This window comes from Rhinoraja longicauda, chromosome 9 (genome assembly GCF_053455715.1).
Source record: "Rhinoraja longicauda isolate Sanriku21f chromosome 9, sRhiLon1.1, whole genome shotgun sequence".
Lineage (NCBI taxonomy): Eukaryota > Metazoa > Chordata > Chondrichthyes > Rajiformes > Arhynchobatidae > Rhinoraja > Rhinoraja longicauda.
In genome coordinates, this window is record NC_135961.1 from 54,442,812 (window position 1) to 54,462,506 (window position 19,695).

General features: G+C 46.1%; 1 protein-coding gene across 1 annotated transcript in view; it reads left to right on the forward strand.

Moving 5' to 3' along the window:
- Nucleotides 1-3,074: 3,074 nt before the first annotated feature.
- LOC144597072 (uncharacterized) overlaps nucleotides 3,075-19,695 on the forward strand; it is a 28,914-nt gene continuing 12,293 nt past the window's right edge. Inside the window, exons 1-4 of the mRNA XM_078405987.1 lie at nucleotides 3,075-3,201; nucleotides 10,135-10,482; nucleotides 12,371-14,475; nucleotides 14,722-17,944. Of these exons, the coding sequence (XP_078262113.1) occupies nucleotides 3,075-3,201; nucleotides 10,135-10,482; nucleotides 12,371-14,475; nucleotides 14,722-17,944 (5,803 nt within the window). The remainder of the gene's footprint in view (nucleotides 3,202-10,134; nucleotides 10,483-12,370; nucleotides 14,476-14,721; nucleotides 17,945-19,695) is intronic.

Genomic DNA, 19,695 nt, shown 5'->3' on the forward strand with positions numbered 1-19,695 from the left:
TTGAGTTCCTCTGGTTGTTTGTTTCGTGCTTAGAAGCAGGAGTGAGCCACTCAGCTTTGCTCTGTGGTTCAGTGGTCACAGCTGAACCAACCTTGGGTTTAGTTTAGTTTATAGTTTAGTTTCGAAAACAGGCCCTTTGCCCCACTGAGTCCACACCGACCAGTGATCCCCACGCACTAACACTATCCTACACACACTAGGGATAATTGACATTTTATACCAAGCTAAATTAACCTTCAAACCTGTACGTGTTTGGAGTGTCAGAGGAAAGCGAAGATCTTGGAGAAAACCCACGCAGGTCACGGGGAGACCATACAAATTCCGTACAGACAATTATCCATAGTAGGGATCAAACCTGGGTCTCGGGCGCTGTAAGGTAGTTGCTCTACCGCTGCACCACTGTGCTACCCATTAACTTTCTCGTTGACTTTCCTTGCTGCCCTGGATCCCACTGTGGTTCTAATAGATGTTGAGTTCCACACTGAATATGGAGTGGAACTCAACATCTATTCCCGATGTTGAACTCAACATGACTCGGTGGTGCAGCCTTACAGTGTTGCCTTACATTGACAGAGACCCGGGTTCCATCCTGACTACGGGTGCAAATCAGTAAGGAATTTGTACGTTCTCCCCATGACCTGCGTGCGTTTTCTCCGTTTCCTCCGTTTCCTCCCACATTCCAAAGATGTGCAGGTTTGTCAGCTAATTGGCCTGGTAAAATTGTAAATTGTCCCTGATGTGTGTAGGACAGTGTTAGCGTGCAGGGATCGCTGGTCGGAGTGGACTCAGTGGGCTGAAGGGCCAGTTTCCATGCTGTATCCCTAAACTAAACTAAACTAAATTAAACTAAAAACTCCACCTCCACAGCTCTGTGGCAAGATGTGGTTACAATTGCCCACTGAGACCTCTGCATTTAACCTCGCAGATAATCCTTTCTGGTTACATCAGGTCATGTCATTGAAATACCCCAGTGTTACAACACTTCAATGCATTTCAGAGTTCAAACAACAAGTGAAACAATGTACAGTATATTAGTAGTATATTAGCCACAGGCATGTAGTAAAGGCACAGAACTCCACAAACCAGGGATATTAAATAGTCGTAACCTCTAGTTTAGAGATGCAGCGTGGAAACAGGCCTTTAAGCCCTCCGAATCCACACTAACTAACGATCAATCTGTAAACTAGTTCTATCCGATATAGTGCGGACAATTTACAGAAGCTAATTAACCCACCAACCTGCACGTCTTTGGAATGTGGGAGGAAACTGGAGCACCAGGAGAAAACCCACACGGTCAAAGGGAGAATGTGCAAACCATGGACAGGCAGCATCCATTGTCAGGGTCGAATCCGGGTCTCCGGCGCTGTAAGGCAACAACTCTACTGCTGCACCACTGTGCCGCCAGTGAACGGAACACCTAGCATGACATGAGGCCATTCAACCCATTTGCCTATGCTACCTGTTCCCATGTTACCTGGCCATCGCATGCCTTCAACTGGGGTCAGAGCTGGCCTTTGAAAGCGGAACTGGAGGTACACCTAAACCAAAATGAGCTGAGAATCATTGCAATTTTTTAATGTTCATCTGGCCTGTCACACTCTGGGAATTAGTCCACCTCCAGTTCAGTTACAGAGCACAGAAACATGCCATTCGGCCGAACCCCTCCATGCTGACCCATCTAAATATAGTCCCATTTTCCTGTATTTGGCCCATATCCCTCAAAAGCTTTCCTATCCATGTACCTGTCCAAGTGCCTTTTAAACATTGTAATTGTACCTGCTTCTGCTGCTACCTCTGGTTCGCTTCTGTCATTGGCGGGGTCAGTGTTGGCCTTAGAAAGCAGGATTGGTAGAACACACTACAGCACGGTAGCGTAGCGGCAGGGCTACTGCCTTACAGCACCAGAGACCCTCCTGACTACGGGCGCTTGTCTGTATGGAGTTCATACATTCTCCCCGTGACCAGCGTGGGGTTTTCTCCGAGATCTTCGGTTTCCACCCACACTCCAAAGAAGTCCAGGTTTGTAGGTTAATTGGCTTGGTATAAATGTTTTAAAAAAAGTGTCCCTAGTGTGTGTAGAGTAATGTTAATGTGCGGGGATTGCTGGTCGATGCGGACTCGGTGGGTCGAAGGGCCTGTATCTTTAAACTAAAATAAACACTATCTGAACCAAGCTGAGAAGCTGGCATGACTTTGCCATCCTGTGGGCCAGCCACTCTCTCGGTCCTCTCCTGCTCAGAGTGCGACCAACAGCAGGAAGGTTTCTGGGCTGATGCCACTGTAAGATTCAAGGGCCCTTACACCTCTTCACTCATGGAGCTGTGCTGAGGCCACAGCTCAGAGCTGCAACATCAAAGAGCAGTGGAGCGGGGGGCATGTTTCAGCCATTGGGCAGAAGATCCATCCTGAAGGGAACGTTACATTGATGCCAATGGATATCAATGTGATCCCAGGTCTTGTTCCGAAACATCACCTAATCCTTTTCTCCGGAGAGGCTGCCTGACCCGTTGAATTACTCCGGCATTGTGCGCCTATGAGAATGAAATCAATGGGTGTCACTTCACCCAATGAGATCATTGTGTAACTCTACGATCCCAGGCCACCAAGGTCAAGTGTTTCAAGAGTCAAATGTACCAGGAACGGAAAAATTGAAATTCAATAAAACTCTTTGTGAACCTGACCACTAAGGTCAACGATTAACACTTTGACTCCAATCCATTGAGGTCAATGGGTATTTATGTGACCCTAATTCAGTGGGTCAGCAGCCTCCTCTCCATTGCTGTGGCGACATCGGCCTGGGAGTTCTGCAGCCAGTGTTGCTCCCTTTGTCCCTGGCATGGGTGGGCAATGGGGGCTCGCTGTGCTTCAATGCCACTGACTGTTGTCCAGATGCCGGTGGGGACAGTCACTGCACGTGCTGCAGTTGGTCAATGTCCAAACACTCTTGTATCTACTTTAGTGAGTGGGCAGCTCAGGAACTGGTTTGCTTTGTGCGGCCGAGGCTATTTTGGTAGAGTACTTTCTGTGCTGTGCAGCCGATGTATCGAAGGTGAAGGAGTATTATGCAATGCACAATGACTCCACTGCATGTTGATATAAATTCATCCTTTCGGAGAGTGCCAGCAGTGTCAGAGAACCTTGCTTCCAATATGGTGAGGCAGTTGCTCCCATCTCTGTTCCTGGCCCTCTCAGCTGCTCTGGGTAAGTACCAGTCTCTGTTTGTGGGGGAACTGTGATCGGACAGATTCAAAGTGATGTGGGCCCATCCATAAATGTGTGGACTACAACTTGTTGTTTCCCACATCTTTGGTACAGCAAACCATCCATCTCCAGACGGTTTCAGCCAACTGCCCAATTCCCTCCAGAGATGTTGCTGAGCCACTATGTTCCTCCGGTGGTCATTGGGTCATAGAGTGATACAGCGGGGAAACAGGCCCTTCGGCCCAACTTGCCCACAGTTCGTTCCATACACGCACTGCAATTTGTGTGAAAGGGTTACCGCTCAGATTCCGATTAAATCTTTTCCCCTTCACCTTAAACCTATGTCCTTTGCTATTTTTTCTGAAAATTCCACCATCGGCTGTCTCGTGTGTCTGTGTGGTTCCATCTATCTCTTCAAGCCACTCAGAAGCCCAGGGAGCTCTGCCAAGCTGCCTTCTCTCTGCTAGTCTGGGATCATTCTTCACATCTTTCAATGTTCCCCCTCCACACTTTGATGCCACCAGAATCTGGGGACCAGAACTGTGAGCCATCTCGCAGTGGTGGGACCAAGGGCCCTTCCTTTACGACAATGTTCCTGGCTCACTGTTCTGCCATCTGCAAACGACCACCCACTTCTTCAGTCTGAAGAAGGGATTCGACCTGAAACGTCACCCATTCCATCTCTCCCGAGATCCTTCCTGATCCGCTGAGTAACTCCAGCATTTTGTGTCTACCCAGTCTGTTTGCTGCGTGTTGACACGCGTGTACCGCAAGGGCTGAGGGGGTCCCTGCCCTCACCCACCCCCTGCCCCCCCCGGTATTATGAGAGAAGCTACCTTCTCTCTCCCCTGGGATTCCCATCTTCCACAAAGTGTGCGGCATCTTTCTGACCAGCGACGTCGTGGGTGACCTCTATTCGGAGACCCATTTTACAGTGGCAGGCCTGCCCCTGCGGTATTATGAATGCCCTGTGATGTATCATTCCACTCAGATGTGGGAGATTCTAGGACTAGAGATCATAGCCTCAGAATTAAAGGACGTTCTGTTAGGAAGGAGATGAGGAGAAATTTCTTTAGTCAGAGGGTACTGAATCTGTGGAATTCTTTGCCACAGAAGGCTGTGGAGGCCAAGTCAGTGGATATTTTTAAGGCAGAGATAGATAGATTCTTGATTAGTCAGAGGTTATGGGGAAAAGGCAGGAGAATGGGGTTAGGAGGGAGAAATAGATCAGCCATGATTGAATGGCGGACTAGACTTGATAGGCCGAATGGCCTAATTCTACTATCACTTATGAGTATTAACTGCTCGCCTCCCTCTGTGATTCTGCTCCTATTACCTGGGTTCCTGCACAAGGTGGGCAATTGAGGCTCCAGCAATGTCCCTGAAGAGCACCAACAGAATGGCTGGGTCACCACCAGCAGATATGTTGATCAATACCAGCAGACAGGTTGGTCATCACCAACAGACAGGCAGATTCACAACCAGTAGCCCATAGCCACTGCAGACTTCATAAAGGATCATCTGCTGAATGTGCAGGCTGGTGGGTTGGAAGGTAAAAAACAGGAGTCTCTATAATTTCCTTTGTCCGGGAGGAGAGGGAGTGAGAGGGCTGGTGCGGGAAATAGATGAGATGCTTACAAAGGGTGCCTGTAGTCAGTGACAGGTTTATTTCTGAATCGTGTCTACATTAAAATAGAAATGGTTTGCATTTAATTTTTAATTTGCTACAGGAAGCACTCTGCGTCAATATTGAGTTCTGTAGATGAGAATGCACAAGACATTATTGATTAAGACAGGTGTCAGAGGTTATGGGGAGAAGGCAGAAGAACGGGGTTAGGAGAGATAGATCAGCTGTGATTGAATGGCGGAGCAGACTTGATGGGCCGAATGGCCTAATTCAACTCCTATCACTTATGACCTTATGACAAGATTAGTAAATTTGTGAAACCAGGTTGTATCACAGACAGCGAAGATCGTTAGCAAAATTGGAAGCAGGTTCTTGATCAACTGGGCAAGTGGGCTGAGGGATGGCAAATGGAGTTTAAATTCAGATAAGTGAGGTGGCGTTGTATTTTGTTCAGTCAAACCAGGGCAGGATTCCACAGTAAATTGTCGAGCCCCGTGCAGTGTTGTAGAGTAGAGGGATCTGAGAAAACAAGTATATAGTTCCCTGTGGTGAAGAAAGATTCTTGCTGGCTAGAACGCACCAGTCAGAGTATTGAGTATTGAAGTTGGGATGTCATGTTACAGTTGTACAAGATTTTGGTGAGGCTGCATTTGGAGTATTGTGTCCAGCTTTGGTCACCCTGCTAAAGGACAGATGCCATGAAGCTGGAAAGAGTGCAGACAAAATTTACAAGGATATTGCCAGGCCTCAAGGCACTGAGCTATAGGGAGAGCAGGCTAGGACTTTATTTCTTGGAGCGCTGAGGGGTGATCTTCTCGAAGTGTATAAAATCATAAGGGCAATAGATAGGGTGAATGCACATACTCTTTTTCACCAGAGTAGGAAACTGAGAACTAGGGGCAGGAGAGGTGAAAGGGTAAAGATTTAATAGGAAAGTTTTCACACAGAGGGTGGGGAGTATACGGAAGGAGCTGTCACAGGAAGCAGATGAATCAGGTAAAAGGCATTTGGACAGGTATATGGATAGGAAAGGTTTAGAGGGATATGGGTCAAACACAGACAGGTGGGACTAGCTTAGTTGGGACATCTTGTTTAGCATGGACAAGTTGGGCTGAAGTGCTTGCTTCCATGTTGTATAACTCTATGACGCTTTGACACTGACTCCACAAGATGAAGGTTACAAGCTTGATTTGTGCCGTTGCTTACAAAATAATATTTAGCCATGTTGTTATTTTTATGGTTATAATTTCATGTGAAATGATTGCAACCTCCAACATGTCACTAGAACAGGACACCATGTCCCTGGTTTCTCAACCCAATGTTCACTCATGGAGAGCGGTTGCCTAGTATCTTCTCCCAGGGACGACCATGGGACTGTTTGCTAGAGTTTTTGCTTGTCCTTTAATGTGAGTAGGATTGTGTGACCACTCTCTCTTCCTCATCGTGTGTGACTGCACTGGAGGAGGTCCATGCCAGATCCACACACCTCGGCCTCAGGCAATGTCAGACTTAATGGCTGCAGTCTTGCTTCCGATACTTCAGAGATGTACCGAAATTTAGCTATTGCTTCCACCAAAGTTGACTAATTGCTGCACTGGTCGAGACTGGTTCATTTTCCTGATGTTATGGCTGTTTATCTCAACCAGGATAAGCATAGCAGGTTATTTAAGCAATGTGTCCCAAGTGAGGGTTCTTCCTATGCTTCTATGTTCTTCCTATAGGTTCTTCCTATCCTTGAGTTAGATAGAGGTCTAGGGGCTAGTGGAATCAAGGGATATGGGGAGAAGGCAGGCACAGGGTATTGATTGGGGATGATCAGCCATGATCACAATGAATGGCGGTGCTGGCTCAAAGGGCTGAATGGCCTCCTCCTGCACCTATTTTCTATGTTTCTATGTTTCTAACTCAGGTTCCCCTTGGTATCGAGTAAGTCATGTCCAGTGTATAGTTGTAGAGTAATAGAATCATAGTGCCATACAGTGTTGAAACAGGCCCTTCGATTCAACTTGCCCATGCCAAACAACATGCCCCATCTACACTTATCGCACCAGCCTGTGTTTGGCCCATGTCCTTCTAAGCCTATCCTCTCCATGTACCTTTCTAAATGTATTTTAAACATTGTGATTGTACGTGCCCCAACTACCTCCTCTGGCAGCTCGTTCCATACACCCACCACCCTTTGTGTCATATGCACAAGTATGGTGAGGTACAGGTACAATGACATTTTTGCTTCACAGGCACATAGACAACACACAGAAACTTAACATACACACGTAACAGATAAATTACAAATAAATAATGCAGAAAAAAAAGATAATGCAAAAAAATAAAATGTTAGTGCAAAACAGAATTAGATCTATTATTGTATGGGTTAAAAATGACCTTGCAATGTGCTGAACTGCTATGTGAATGCAAATTCTTCTCCTGTCTCTCCATCAGCTCCCTTGATCCCTAAATAGCAGGTCAATTGTTACAGAATGACTGGGACTGTGAGAGTGGGCCACAGGTTCAAGTGAAATACGTCTGAACTGTCTGGGTTGAAAGCTTGTGTTTTCTATCCTTCTCCTTGGGAAGGCCCAACCTCCAGCTTCGTGGAATCTTCTGGGTGGTCCCGGGCAGGTTCACAGCTTGCTCACCCACTCACTGTGTTCCTGCGTCCCAATCAAGACACCGGTCCGACGTACAAGGCTGTACGGATGACAAAAACCTCTTTCACTCTCCGCTGACCCCCTCACCCTCTAGGTTCCACAGCCATTTAAGTCCCTATGACGCAGCCCCGCTAAGTTACTCAGACAGGTGTTAGGCGCGTCATTTAGTGTATTTAAGTGGAGTTAGATAAATATTTGAGGTCGAGCATTTGAGGGGTGTGGGGAACTCAGAAAAGGTGTTGAGGCCAGTGTAGATCAGGCTGTGGTCATAGTGAATGGTGGGGCAGGCTTGAGGGGCTGATTGGCATACTGCTGCTCCTGCTTTCATGTGTGTTATCTAGCTCAATGCCCATTTTGTCTCGTCTTCCAACCAATCCCAACCTTAAATGTCATGGAGTCATACAGCTCAAAAACAGGTCCTTTGGTCACCATAAACTTGCTGATCTCTTTATTCATCCATACTGATCCCATGTTCCCGCATTACGACTGTATAATTTTATGCCTTGCCTATTTGTGTCTACATGTTACTTAAATGTAGTGATCTTGTCTGATTCCACCATCTCCTATAGCAGCAAGTTCCAGATATCAATTACTCTATGAAAATCTTTCACCTCAGATCCCTTTTAAATCTCTTTCCCCGCGCCTTAAAGCTAGTCCCCTTTGTTTTTGATTCTCCTACTCTGGGTAACAGATTCTACCTACCCTACTGACCCTATCTATGCCTCTTATAATTTCATATCCCCCCCCATCAGTCAGGCCTCAGCAACTGTCACTCAAGAGAAAGAAAGTCCAGCCTCTCCAATCTCTCCCCATATCAATTGTTTTCCAATCCAGGCAACATCTTGGTGAATCTCCTCTGCAGTCTCTCTGGAGCAACCAAAGTCCTTCCTATCGCGTGGCAACCAGAACCACACAATACTCCAACCAGTGCAGTCTGAGCATAACATAACATCTCAACCTTTATGCCCTGATTTACAAAGGCAAGCATGCCATGTGGATTTTTAACCACCCTGTCCACTATCCTGTTACTTTCAAGGTGCTCTGGACGTGAACACTCAGATCCCTTTGTTAATCAACATTCCCCACCACTCAAGATTTACTGTGTATATCCTACATCTAATTTGACTTCCCAAAATACATCAACTCACATTGGCCATGCCAGAGCTCTGCTCAACCTTCCGCCTGATCTATAAACTGCTGTAGCCTTAGACAACCTTCCCCATTGTCCACAACACCTACAACCTTTCTGTCACCTGTAATCATTCATCTTTCATTCACTTCTAAGTTGTTAATATATATAATAAACTATACCAAGTGGACCCATTGGGCACAAACCTCTCCTCCAATGGTGCAGCACCCTCTCCTCCCTCCCCACCCCCTCCCCTCTTAGCCCCTGGCCTTTCCTTCCTCCCATCTCCTCCCCTTCCCCCCTCCCCCTCCCCATCCACCCTCCCTCTCCCTCCCCTTCTCCTCCCTCCTCACCTCACCCCCTCCCCCTCTCCCTCCACCCCCTCCCTCCTCCCCCCAACACCTCCCCCTCCCCCTCCCCCTCCACCCCCCCTCTCCCTCCCCCACCCCCTCCTTCACCCCCCTCTCCCTCCCATCTCCCTCCCCTCTCCCTCCCCCACCCCCTCCTTCACCCCCCCTCTCCCTCCCCTCCCCTCCACCTCCCTCCTCCCCTCAGCCCCTCCCCCTCTCCCCTCCTCCCTCTCCCCTCCCCCTCCCCCTTCCCCAACCCCCCTTCCCCTCCACCCCCTCACTCCATCCCCCTCAACCCCCCCCTTATCCTCCCCCCTCCCTCCCTCCCTCCCCCCTCCCTCCCTTGGAGATAGATTTAAACTTTAAAATGTGAATAACTTAAAAATTATAACACCGATTTCAATGAAACGTCTTCCATTGGCACCAAAGGGATGATGGTGAGTAAGGTGGGCGTAAAATTGGCGCGCTATCGTGTACTGTTTTGGCTGTAGTTCAGGAACAAACAAACAAACAAATGAGAGTTTTAGTATATAGATAACAAGGGTCCCAACTCTGCACAGATTTACAATTTTTTTAAAAGTGTGTGTTGGTCACTGCACTGCAGATGGTGCATCACTTGGACTTCCCTTCCATATTGGCCAGTCTGCTCCAGTCGGAAGGACCAATAGCACCTTGCTATTTAGACATTAACTGCATCAGTCTAAACAGTGAGGTGACTGATTTTTAATTAAAATATCAGTGATTTAATACTGAAGTGTGTAGAAATTTCTTCTCTCAGGAGTGGGAGCGGGGAGGTGAATATCTGGAATTTTCTGCACCAGAGGGTTTATAAGGTCTTAAGTGATAGGAACAGAATTAGGCCACTTGGCCCATCAAGTCTACTCCACCATTCAATCGTGGCTGATCTATATCTCCCTCCTAACCCCATTCTCCTGCCTTCCCTCATAACCCCTGACACCTGACAGGGTTATGGAGACTGGCTCATTGGGAGTATGCAAAGAGGACGTGGACACATTTTTCAGAGATTGGGAGATTAAGGACAATGGGGAATTGGCAGAGAGGAGAAATTGAGGCCTGGGGACAGATGGGCCTTGATCATATTGAAGGGCGAGGATTTTGATGGGCTGGGTATCCTACTCCTGGCTCCTAGGTCCTTGTAATGTTCTGATGTTCCAGCAGGCCTCCAGGCAACTCCGATCCTCCTGCAACACCCCGAGGTGATGAGACTCCAGAAGGGAAAGACGGCAGAGATGCAATGCACCATGAAGAACCACAGTGTAGAGGCCACCACGGTCTACTGGGACCGGCTGGTGCCGGGGGACAAGAGGCGGTGGCTGCTGACTCACTCCATCTACAACTACATCACCAAGTCGCACGTCATCTCTGATCACATTCACTCATCCAGGGATCTGGCCAGTAACAGCTTCATCCTGACCATCGTTGGAGTGCAGCCCAGTGACGCTGCCATTTACACGTGTAGTGTGTGGGGCTCGGTTTACGGAGAAGGAACCCAGCTGATCGTAAGCAGTAAGTAAGCATTTAATGACCTCATCATCTTGGCAATCGACAGCCCCTGCTGTTAACTCAGTTAGAGTTCAGTTCAGTTCAGTTTAGTTTGTTGTCACGAGTACCGAGGTACAGTGAAAATCTTTTGTGGCGTGCTATCCAGTCATCAGAAAGCCAATACATGATTACAATCGAGCCATTTACAGTGCATAGATACATAATAAGGGAATAACGTTTAGTGCAAGGTAAAGCCAGTAGAGTCCAATCAAATATAGTCTGAGGGTCACCAATGAGGTGGAGAGTAGTTCAGGACTTCTCTCTAGTTGTGGTCAAATGATTCAGTTGCCTGATAACAGCTGGGAATAAACTGTCCCTGAATCTTGAAGTGTGCGTTTTCACACTTCTATGCCATTTTGCCTGATGGGAGAGGGGAGAAGAGGGAGTGGCTCAGGTGTGACTCACTGCACTGTCCCATTCACACGATATGTCCTCTGCACAGTTAGAATTCACTAAATCATTCATTCGGTCTCTGCTTGGAAAATGGTCCATGAACTGATGAAAGCAAACAGTATAGGAAGGATGCTGTAAAGTTGGAAAAGGTGCAGAAGATATTCAAAAGGATGTTGCCTGGATTTGTAGGCTTGTGTTACACAGGGTCAGGCAGGATAGCTTGGGACTTTTTTATTTGGAGTGTAGGAGCCTGTGGGGTGACCTTATTGAGGAGAGGTTGTTTCTGCTAGTGGGAGAGTCTATGACCCGAGGCCATACCCTCAGAATAAAAGGATGTACCTTTAGAAAGGAGATGAGGAGGAATTTTTTTAGCCAAAGGGTGGTGAATCTGTGGAATTCATTTCTGATGGGCGCCATCTTGAACCAACATATTCACGACAGTTTAGAAGAATAAGAGGGGATCTTGCGGTAACTTGCCAATTCTAACAGGATGAGACAGATTCGATACAGGTAGAATGTTCCTAATCACGGAGAGCCAAGGACCAGGGTCACAGACTAACAATAAGGATACACCATTGAAGAAAGAGATGAGGAGACATTTCTTCTCCCAAAGAGTGGAAACCCTATGGAATGTTCCCATGGTGTAAAGGGTTTGGACAGGATGGAGTGTGTTAAATTTTTTATATGAAAGCTTTCTTAATGAATATATCGGGGACCCTACTGAAGGTTGCAACACTGGACCTCCTCTTAGGAGGAACTGAGCTAGGGCAAGTGGCGGAAGTGTCAGTGGGGGAGAACTGTGAGAGCAGTTGGCCATAATTCCCTTTTACAGTAGTTACGGAGGATAGGGGTGGTCCACAAATTAAAATCATAAATAGGGCAAAGGCTGATTTTGATGCCTTTAGGCTGAAACTTGCAGATGTAGGGGACATGCTGAACTTTGTGAGCCTTCTGAGGAAGTGGAGGCATTGATGTACTTTTTGGAAATGTGTTGGCCACGTTTCCTTACACAGAGAGTGGTGGAGGCATGGAACGGTGACACTTTAGGTGGAGACCCTTGCTCAGAGAGTCAGGGGAGGGGGAAACTCGAGGTATGAAAAGGTACTGAACAAATCAGAGCCGATAATGATGACTCAAGAAAGGTGGTGCCCACAGCGGTCCGTTGTTGGCTTGAAAGAGGTTATAATGAAATGATACGAACAGTGAAACTAGCAGGACGACTAGGGTGGGAGAGGGACGGAAAGAGAGGGAAGGCAAGGGTTACTTGAAATTAGAGAACTCAATATTTATACCACATGTTTGCAAGCCGCCCAAGCAAAAAATGAGATGCTGTTCCTCCAATTTGCGTGCGGCTTCACTCTGACCTGCAGGTGTTTATTGGAGGGAGAGGCAAACAGTTGGATGCATTTTGTAAGCCCCAGAATGATCATTAAGGTAATTGCTATTTTCCCCCTCTAAGATACAAATCCTCCGACCCTCTTCCAATTCCCGAGGCTGGAACGTGTCACTGAGGGTCACACGGCACGGTTACGGTGCTCCATGGAGAACGCTGAAGTGGGAACAACTGACGTCCACTGGTATCGAGAACTACCCGGGCAGGAAATGGAGTGGGTTTTAACACACGAGGCAGGAGGCAGCGTACGAAGGAGACCAGGCTTCACTGAGCGGTTCCAGCCCTTCAGAGACGCCTCCAACAGCAGCTTCATCCTGACGGTCACAAACGTGACGCTGACTGACTCTGCCGCCTATTACTGCACAGTGTGGGGAGATATCAGCGAGAACGGGACACAGGTCATTGTGATCAGCAGAGACATCGACAGAAATGGGACTCAAGTGAAGTTAACCAGCGGAGAGAAGTCCAAGGTTGAGAATGACCTGAATGAAATCAATGAGGTGACATCTTGGAATTATCCAAATGTGACTGACGATGAACTGAGCACAAATGCTTCCAAACAGACTCCAGGCACTGAAGAACTAGCTTGGACTGGGAATGAGCAAAACGTAACCAGTGGAAAGAATTTTGCGAGTGAGGACGAGTTCAGCGGGTCAATATTTTGGATTGTCAAAGAGCTGGATGGAACCAATGGAAAGATATCCCACATTGGAAATGATATGAATGGAGACGATGGGGAGAGACCCAGAAATGGGACTGAGCTGAAGTTATCCAGGGGTGAATCAGAGCAAAATACAACCAGTGGAGGCATTTCCCGGAGTGAGAATCTGATAATTAATACCGATGAAGATTCATCCGGGAGTGAGAAGTATCAAAATGGTGGCACGTTATATTCTCAAGTAACCATTGGCAACGAATCAGGGGGTCTCTACAAACAAAATGTAAGCAACGGTAAGTTGTCCATTTCTCTGAATAATCAAAATGAGAGCTTTGGAGATAGGTGGCAGATGGGGAATGGGACAGATGGGACCAGTGAAGAGATATCCGGAGATGGGAACGTGCTCACGAGAACTGTCGACGAGACAGCCGTGGATGGGAAGGGGCTTAATGGATCTGATGACAGGACATCCCGGGATGGGAACAAGCTTAATGGAACCGATGGAGATATATCCAAGGACGGGAATCAGCTTAATGGATCTAGAAGAGAGATATCACTGGAAGGGAATAAGCCTATTGGAATGGATAGAAATATATCCAAGAATGGGAACGAGTTCAATAGAACCGGTGGAGAAACATCCGGGGCTGGGAATGAGGGAACTGGCGGAGAGATATCAGGGGATGGAAATGAGGCAAATGAAACTGGTGGAGAGATATCCATGGATGGGAATGAGATCAATGGAACAGATGAAGAGACGTCCGGAGATGGTCATGAGCTGAATCCACTCACTGGAAAAATAGCATGGGCTTTGAAGCACTGGAAAAAAAACTTAAAAGAATCAGCTAAGATTAGCAAAAAACATTATCAAGCAAGTGGTTTGATAATCGGGAATGGACTAAGCGAAGTCTCTGACGAGAGATCTTGGGGTTTGAATAATTTGAATAAAAGTGGGGGAAGATACAATCAAACCAAGCGAGAGATGATCGCGAATGGTAATGAGCTGAACAGAAAGAATGGAGAGATACCAAAACATGAGAATGCATTGAACACAACCAGCTACAGGATTTCCAGGATTGGGAAGAAACCGAAAGTAATCAGTTACACAATATCCAACAATGCTTCAAAAGAAAAGGCAAAGCGTGGGAACAATCTGAGTGAAAACACAAAGGAAAAATCGAGGATTGGGAACAAGGTGAAACCAACATCAAGGGAGACATCAAGGATTGAGACTCGTGAAAGTGGAACTGCCGGAATGGTTTCACAGATTGAGGCCCACATGAGTAAAAAAAGGGGTGAGATATCAGACACTGGGGTGAGCCGAGGTGGGTCCAGTGATAAGACTTCATGGATTGGGAATACGGTGAATGGATTCAGTGATAAGACTCCATGGATTGGGAATGCGGTGAATGAATCCAGTGATAAAACCACACATATTGGAAATGTGGTGAATGGAACCAGTGATGAGGCTCCTTGGATTGGGAACATGATGAATGGATTCACTGATGAGTCTTCAGTGATTTGGAATGTGACGAATGGCTCCAATGATGAGACTCCGTGGATTGGAAATGCGATGAATGGATCCATTGATGAGAATCCATGGATTGGAAATGCGATGAATGGATCCATTGATAAAACTCCATGGATTGGAAATGCGATGAATGGATCCATTGATAAAACTCCATGGATTGGAAATGCGATGAATGGATCCATTGATAAAATTCCATGGATTGGGGATGTGTTGAATGGATCTCATGAAGAGAATACATGGATTGGGAATGTGATGAATGGATCACATGAAGAGACTCCACGGATTGGGAATGTGGTGCATGGATCCAATTATAGTTCACAGATTGGGAATATGGTGAATGGATCCCATGAAGATATACCATGGATTAGGAATATGATGAATGGATCCAATGATAGTGCACAGATTGGGAACATGGTGAATGGATCGAATAATGAGAGTGCATGGATTGGGAATGTGGTGCATGGATCCAATGATGGTTCACAGATTGGGAATGTGATGAATGGATCCCATGAAGAGACACCATGGATTGGGAATGCGATAAATGGATCCAATGATAGTTCACAGATTGGGAATGTGGTAAATGGATCGCATGAAGCGACTCCATGGATTGGGAATGTGATGAGTGGATCCCATGAAGAGACTCCATGGATTGGGAATGTGATGAATGGGTGCAATGATTGTTCACAGAGCGGGAATGTGGTGCATGGATCCAATGACAGTTCACAGATTAGGAATGTAGTGCGTGAATCCAATGATAGTTCACAGATTTGGAATATGGTGAATGGAACCAGAGTTGAGACGGCATGGATTGCGAATGAGGTGAATGGAGATGCTTCAGGCATTTTAAGTACTGGTCATTTGAATGTATCCAACAACACTGATCCTGGTGAAATTACTCGAGATGGATCCGTGTATGGGAATGAGCTCAACGGAACTGACGAACCCTTACCCTGGTTTGGGAATGAACTGCAAGGATCCAACAACGAAATACCAAGGAATGCATCCAGGCAAAGTTCAACCGATGGTGATGATTCCTGGAATGCAAAGCAATTGAATGTTACTGATGGGAACATGGAGAGCCTTGTTAATGGTGGGGAGATTGCCAGGAATGGAAGTGAGCTCAATGGCACCAGTGAGGCAGTAGCATTGATTAGAACCAGCGGCCAACCAACCTCGGTTGGAAGTGATGGGAATGAAACAACTATAGATCGATGCGGAGTTGAGAAAAAGCCCAGTGGAACTGGACAGAATCTAGTAATGAATGAAGTATATCCAAATAGATCAAATGAAGGCTTATCCCAGTACAAGAATGAACCAGAGGAAACCAATGATGAAATAGGCCAGACTGAGAAAGTAATTAATAGTGGTGAAATATCTAGCAATGTCTCAGTGCAAAACCTTAGCACTGCGGAGAGATCCTGGATTTGGAATGAGTTGGATGAAACCAGTGAAGAAACAGCCAGAGATGTAATGAAACAAAATGGATCCTGTGGAGATATATTTTGTGACAAGGATCAGATGAATGGGACTTCTGAAGAGATGCCCGGGAATGGGAGTGAGTCCAATGGATCTTTTATTGGGCATCCATTGAATGAAATCAATGGAGGTATACACTGGAATGGAAATAAACATGGTAAAATATCCAGGAAATTATCAGACCGAGATGGTTCAGATTGGGTGATATATACCACTGAGAATGGTCAGGGTGTGATGAATGAAGATTCATCATTGATTGAGAATCAGTCGATTGGAGTCAGTGGAGAACTATCCAAGGATGATGATGAACTCAATGGCCCCAGTGAAGAGGGAAGCAGGATCAAAACCAAACCAAATCAAAAATGTGCAGAGAAACCTGTCAGTGGGAACAATGACACTAACTCCAGGATGAGGAAGAAAGCAACCAGTTACGCACTATCTAGAAAGGCATCCAAACAAAAAGTAAACAGTGGAAAAACATCACCAATCAAGAATACTCCGAGCAAACCCAACGCGGGGGCATCAAGAGTCGGGACTAAACTGACTGGAGCCAAACATCCACCATCAGTGAGTCAGCAGAAAATAAGTGGGAAAGATGATGAGAAGCCAAAGAGTGGGAAAACGCAGAGTGAAACTCATGGAGAAATACCAAGGAACAAGATGGAATTGAATAGAACCCAAGAAGAGATGGAAGGAATTGGGAATAAGCAAAATGGAACCAATGATACGGCGTCTTTGATTGAGAATGAGTTGAACGTAACCAATGAAAAGATTTCCAAGATTGGAAATAATCAAAATGATTCCAGGAGTGGGAATGAACTGAACAGAATGGGTGGAGAGCTGAAAGGAGTTGGTGCCGAAATATCCTTCAACACATCTAAAACGAATATAACTCATAGGGATGCATTCTGGAATGGAAATCAGTTGAATGAAACCACTGAAGATCCAGCCAGAGGTGGGAGCAAAGTGAATGGAGCCGGTGGGGAGATAGCCATGAATAGGAATGAGCTGACTGCAACAAACGGAGAGAAATCATCGACTGTAGCCAAAAGTGACATTTCCAGGAACGCTTCTAATGTAACGGCAACGAGCAGAGAGGCATCGAGCTTCAGGAATAATCATGTGAGCATCAGACAAATAACCTGGAATGGGACTGAGCAGAGTGGAACTGAGGAAGAAACTTCATTGGATGAACATGAACGGAATAGAAAAGAGGGCGAGGCATCCAGTATTAGGTTCATGCAAAATGAGGACATTTCCGTCAGATCCTGGAATGAGAGTAAACTGACTGGAACCAGCCGTGACGTATCCTTGATAGAGAGGCAGATGAATGGAGCTGCTTATATAGTGCCCAGGACTGAAAAACGATTGAAAACAGCTAGTAACAAAATTGCTCGAAATACGGCTAAGCAAAAGGCAGCAAGCGGAGACATCTCCAGGATTGGGAAAGAAAGTAAAAGCAGTGACAAGATATTTAGGTCCTATGAAACCAATGGCTTATTGTCCAAGAATATGAATGAAGTGTCTGGAAGTGTATCAAACACTGGGATTAAGGTGAATGAAACCAGCCGAGAAACAGCCAGGAATGCGTTCAAACGGAACATAACCAGGGGAAACATCTCCGGGATTGGGAATGACTTAAATGCAAGCACTGAAAATGTGTCCACAAAGAAGAGTGTGCAGTACATGAACCATGGAGGGACTTCCAAGAATGGGAAGGAACAAAAAGATGGAATCAAATCCTGGATTGGGAATGATTTACAGGGGGACAATGAAGGGACATCTCGTGACGGCACGAAGCTGAGCGGAAAACAGGGGGGGATCTCCTGGAGTCAGAGTGAGAAGGTTCAGCCTGAAGAGTCATCTAGGAGTGGGGAGAATGAGACTGGAATTAATGGCGAGGAATCCAGGAATGAGACAGACTTGACCGTGACCACTGAAGAGATCGACCAAAACGGAACTGAGCTCACTACACCAAGTATGTGCAATTCATCTTTCCTTCCTAAAATACAGGGAGTGTAGTGTAGTGATCAGGTTACTGGACTAGCAGCCAGGGGCATGACTTCAAACCCCACCTTGGGAGTCGCTTAACTTGAATTCAGAAAAATAAAAATGCCAAGAAATTGAAAAGTTTCAGTAAGGACAATCGCAAACCTCTTGGATTGTTGTAAAAAGTTGACTGCTCCATTCTCCCCCATCAGGGAAGGGAACACTCCAAGTGTGGCTCTCAGTAGTCTCCTCCGATGGGGAATGGACAATCAGTGCCAGTATTCCCAGTGCAGTCCGTATCCCCGATCAAACAAGGAAATACCTTACAGGTCAGGTAGCATCTGTGGAGAGAGAAACAGAGCAAGTGCTCCAAGCAAGAGCAAGTGAAGCTGCCAAGTGGCCTCATGGGCACCTGCTCATTTCATTTCCCTTCACTTTGATATCACAATATGCAAATATCCATTACGCAGCGCCTGACCAAATCGCTCCGAAACATCCACAAGGCTCTTGAGTACAATAAGTGATTAACGATTTAGACACACCAACCATGATGGACAAATAATATGTTTCCAACATGGTGTGTGATTTGGATGGGAAGCTACAGGTGGCGGTGTCTGCATGCACCTGCTGCCCTGAGGTTGTGCATGTAGGAGGTGCTATCAGACTAGCCTGGGCAAATATATCTCAGTGTATTACTTGACCCGAGTCTGCTCACCTTTTAACAAAGACATGCCTCTGATCTGACTGTAACCTCAACACTGCAGTCCAGGCACCCCCGTGTTTATCAAGAATCTACCCTACTATTGCCTTAAAAATATTTAAGCATTACTCCCTCAGCCCTGTAAGGAAGAGAGTTGGTATTGGCGTTGATTTGTTATTGACATGTTTAACGAGATGCAGTGAATAACTTTGTTCCAAAGACCCTAACCCCTCTTAGAGAAATAATTTTGTCTTATCTCCTTCCTAAATGCGCAATGCTATATGTTTCAACAGTGACCCCTAGTTTTAGATTCTCCTGCACGAGGAAATATCATCTCCACGTCCATCCTGCTACCAACCCTCTCATAACATAACCAATACTGTATGCAACGCTCCAGACATGGCCTCACCAGTGCCCTGTGTAAATAAGGCAGAACCATCCAACTGTTGTGTTCAATTTACCTCACAATAAACCAAGACATTCTGTGAGCTTTCCTAATTATTTGTTGCACCTTCCTAGTGGCTAATGTGAACCAACTACCAGTATACCACAATCCCATTGCATCTCAGAGCGCTGCAATCTGTCACTGTTTAGATAATGAACACAGTTATTATTTCTTCAGCAATAATGTAGAGCTTCACAATTTCCCATATTATCCTCCATTTGCCAGAGATGTGCCTACTCACTTAACTCATCCATATCTCTTCACTGTATGTTTACATCCTCCCACAAACTTACTTTCCTGCCTATCTTTGTGTCACCAGCAAATTTGGCAGTAACACATTGGGTACCTTCATCCAGTTATAAAAGGTTGATGATTCAGCAGCGATCCCGGTGACACATCTTGCTAACCCGAGAAAGACACCATTTACGCCACTCTGTTTTCTATGAGCCAGGTAACCTTCTGTCCATGCCAATATATTAAATCCTATACAACGAGTTTTAATTTCCACAGTAACCCTTGATGTGGAACTTTATCAAATGCTTTCGGGAAATCTAGTTTCAATACATTAACCAGATCCCATTGATCCACGTGTTAT